The 3,359-nt window shown below is 47.3% G+C and overlaps 1 protein-coding gene across 1 annotated transcript in view; it reads left to right on the plus strand.

The window, feature by feature from the left end:
* The first annotated feature begins 1,003 nt into the window (after positions 1–1,003).
* The window catches only part of RFT1 (RFT1 homolog), a 12,599-nt gene continuing 10,243 nt past the window's right edge, over positions 1,004–3,359 (plus strand). Inside the window, exons 1-3 of the mRNA XM_017732289.1 lie at positions 1,004–1,123; positions 1,932–2,033; positions 3,079–3,162. Of these exons, the coding sequence (XP_017587778.1) occupies positions 1,004–1,123; positions 1,932–2,033; positions 3,079–3,162 (306 nt within the window). The remainder of the gene's footprint in view (positions 1,124–1,931; positions 2,034–3,078; positions 3,163–3,359) is intronic.

Below are 3,359 nucleotides of genomic sequence, written 5' to 3' on the forward strand. Positions count from 1 at the left end.
GAAAGAGTGCTCTAAGAGTGCTCTAAGTGGCCCTGCTGTGGGAATCAGAGAGCAATTGTTTTGCCAACATGTTCTCATGAAGATTTCGTGCCACTGTGTGCCAGTTCAGTAACTTGGTCCTCCTTTAACTTACTCCTATTCTCAAATTATGTTACTAAAAGCAAGCGTTTTTTGTCAACTCAGTTGTTAGGCCTGTTCAGGCATAGTTGTGAATAAAACTAAGTTAGCTGATAGGTCAGTTTGTGTTTTGAGAAGGACTCGGGGGTGCTGGTGGAGGAGATGCTGGACATGAGCCAGCAATGTGTGCTGGCAGCCCAGAAAACCAGTTGTGTCCTGGGCTTCATCCAAAGCACTGTGGGCAGCAGGGGAGGGAGGGGATTCTGTCCCTCTGTTCTGGTGAGACCCACCTGGAACATTGCCTCCAGCTCTGGGGCCACAGCATAGGATTGGAAACAGTCCAGAAGAGGCCACCAAGATGCCAAGATGATTTGAGGGATGGAGCACCTCTGCTATAAGGAAAGGCTGAGAGAACTGGGATTGTTCAACCTGGAAAAGAGAAGGTTTTGGGGTGACCTAACTGTGACCTTCCAGTACCTGAAGGGAACTCTTAGGAAAGATGGAGAGAGACTTAAGAGCGTGGAGTCACAGGGCAAGGGGGAATGCTTCACATAAAGAGTAGGTTTAGATTAGATATTAGGAAAAAGCTCTATACTGTGAGGGTGGTGAGGCACTGGTACAGGTTGCCCAGAGAAGCTGTGGCTGCCCCATCCCAGAAATGTTGAAGGCCACATCGGATGGGGCTTGGAGCAACCTGGTCTAGTGGAAGGTGTCCCTGCCTATGGCAGGGGCTTGGAACAAGATGAGCTTTAAGGTCCCTTCCAATCTAGACTGTTCTATGAAATACTGCTCTGCTCCTGCTGTGAGTTGGACTCGTGCTGCGCCACAGTTCCATCACCAGCTGGGCTGTCCCGGCTGCTGTTCCGACACAACCCGCAGCAAAAAAATGGTGCGGTGGGCGCGGGCGGCGCCCCGTCCCACCCCGGCCCGTGGCGGGGCCGGTGCCGCCACCGCGCGGCCGAACCGCGTCAATGCCCAGAGGCTCCGCGTGCCAAAGCTGGTTCCTGTAAAGACCAGTTGGATTTACAGTTATTCCTCTTCTTTTTCCACCCCCCTCAGGATTTGCAGATGTTTCTGTTTCGGCTTTATGAGGTGACAAGCCAAACTGTCGAACAAAACATGGCTCATTGTCACTTACTGTTGCCCATGGCAGATGCCTGAAAAGGTCAGACCATTGCCTCCTGATAGCACAGTGAATTCTCATGTTTTAGTCCTTGAAGTTACCCGCTTTTGTCATGGAAATGTTTATGTGTAGAGAGAAAATAACATGAGTTCTCCTTACTGGAGTGCTGGTAGATGCCAGAGCGTGTCCAGAGAAGGGAAATTAAGATGGTTGAAGCGTCTGGAGCATCAGTCTTACAAGGAGCAGCTGTAAAGGCAGTAATAACTGATTGGAGAAGAGGAGGCTCAAGGGAGACCTTATCACTCAATTATGTGAAAGGAGGCTGTAGCCAGGTGGGTGTTGCTCTCTCCTCCCAAGTAACAAGCAATAAGATAAGAGCAAACAGCCTCCAGTTGTGCCAGGGAGGTTTAGATTGGCTATTAGGAAAAATGTCTTCAACAAAACAGCGCTGGAACGGGCTGCTCAGGGAAGTGGAGAAGTCACCATCCCTGGGGGGATTTCAAAAATAAGTAGGTGTGGTGCTTAAGGGATATGGTTCAGTGGTGGACCTGGCAGTGCTAGGTTACCAGTTGGGCTCTCTGATCTCAAGGGTCCTTTCCAACCTTAACAGTTCTATGGTGCATGCTTGATGTTCCTCAACTCTGTTTTTGTTTCCCTATGTAGCTTATCTGGTAGTTTCTGATGGGTTTTAATCCTCACCCTTACTGAGATCAGTGCAAGCCATAACATACTAGAAGTCTTTTCATTTCTGTTGTCACCCTTACTGCCACAAGAGGAAACTCCAGAGTCTGAGGTAGGACAATATTTTAGTTGCTTTTTCCATCTGATAACTGGGAAACTGCTTAAAGGAGAGGGGGAATGGCAATGCTTCCTCCCTCTAGCTACAGTACTCTTCTATAACTCAAAATCTCTCTGCAATTACCCAACACAAATTAGTTTCTTCTCTCTCTCCCCATCTCCTGTCTTTACAACGGGATAATAATCCCTTTTCGGTTTCTTTTTTTCTGATGTTTTTTTCTTTGTTGGTTAGTGTTTTTTTTAATCATAGGATATATTCCTCGGTCACATACATCTACATCTATACATCACTTCCAGATTACTTAAATAATGTTATTAGAAAAAAATGACCAAATGGGGGAAAAAAGCAGCCTGGAAAACTTTACTCTGAACATGGAAGGAATAAAGTGGTGGGTGAAATTGCTCGGAGGAGGAGGTTTCCTGCAGAAGACAATTGATGGAGAGGAGGTGGCTGCTTTGCATGAGGTTGAAGAATTTTGGTTGGTTCCCCAGATTCTCTGAAGAACCTGATTTAAACTGCTGCTGTTCGCAGTCTGTCACTAAGAAACTGTAATCAAGTAGGGCTGAGATACTTCCCTCCCCCACGCTCTTTGTAGCTGCTGCTGTTAGGAAAAATCTTAGTTCAACTCTAGCATTGCTAAGAAAAATGCGACCTCTGAGCTGGAAGCGCCGTGCTCCTGAAGAGAACGTTCTGTAACATAGAAAGATACAATCTTTTTATATACCGCTGCTTAAACAGTGATCTGACATAGTCTGGAACTGTCCTGGCTTACACTGAGTGCAAAGTCCTGTCTGTTTGGAAGGCTTCAATGCAGTGTATTATCAAATCCAATCTGTTGCAAATAAATTTCATCTTGGTATTTTGGTGTTGGCCTTTGGGGTGGGTTTAGTGTTTGGTGGCTTTTTAAATTTTATTTTTTTGGTGGGTTTTATGTAGTGGGTTTTTTGTGGGTGTGGTTTTTTTTTTTTTGGGGGGGGGCGGAGGGGAGTTGGTTGCTTTTGTGGTTGTGTGGGTTTGTTTGTTTGTTTTCTCTCCACAGAATGAAGTAAGATCCTTTCCCCTTCCTGCAGCGAGCGTGTTTTCCCTCCGTTTCGGTTGTTTCTCCTTAGGTCACGGAAGGCTGGTGGGTTTGCCCTCAGTTTAGAAAGGGATTGGTGGAACTCGGCAGGTTTTTCAGCAAGCTCTGGAAAACAGCGCTTGTTACCCCATTTACCACGGCATCTCCTCCCAGCCAGGCTGCAGCTTTGGGCTGGCTTCGGAGGAACCCGCGGCTGTGGCGCTGCGCCTCAGTTCTGGAGGGCTGGAGCTCCTCGGCCGTTC

This window comes from Corvus brachyrhynchos, unplaced genomic scaffold (genome assembly GCF_000691975.1).
Source record: "Corvus brachyrhynchos isolate BGI_N302 unplaced genomic scaffold, ASM69197v1 scaffold4, whole genome shotgun sequence".
In the NCBI taxonomy this organism is placed as follows: Eukaryota; Metazoa; Chordata; class Aves; order Passeriformes; family Corvidae; genus Corvus; species Corvus brachyrhynchos.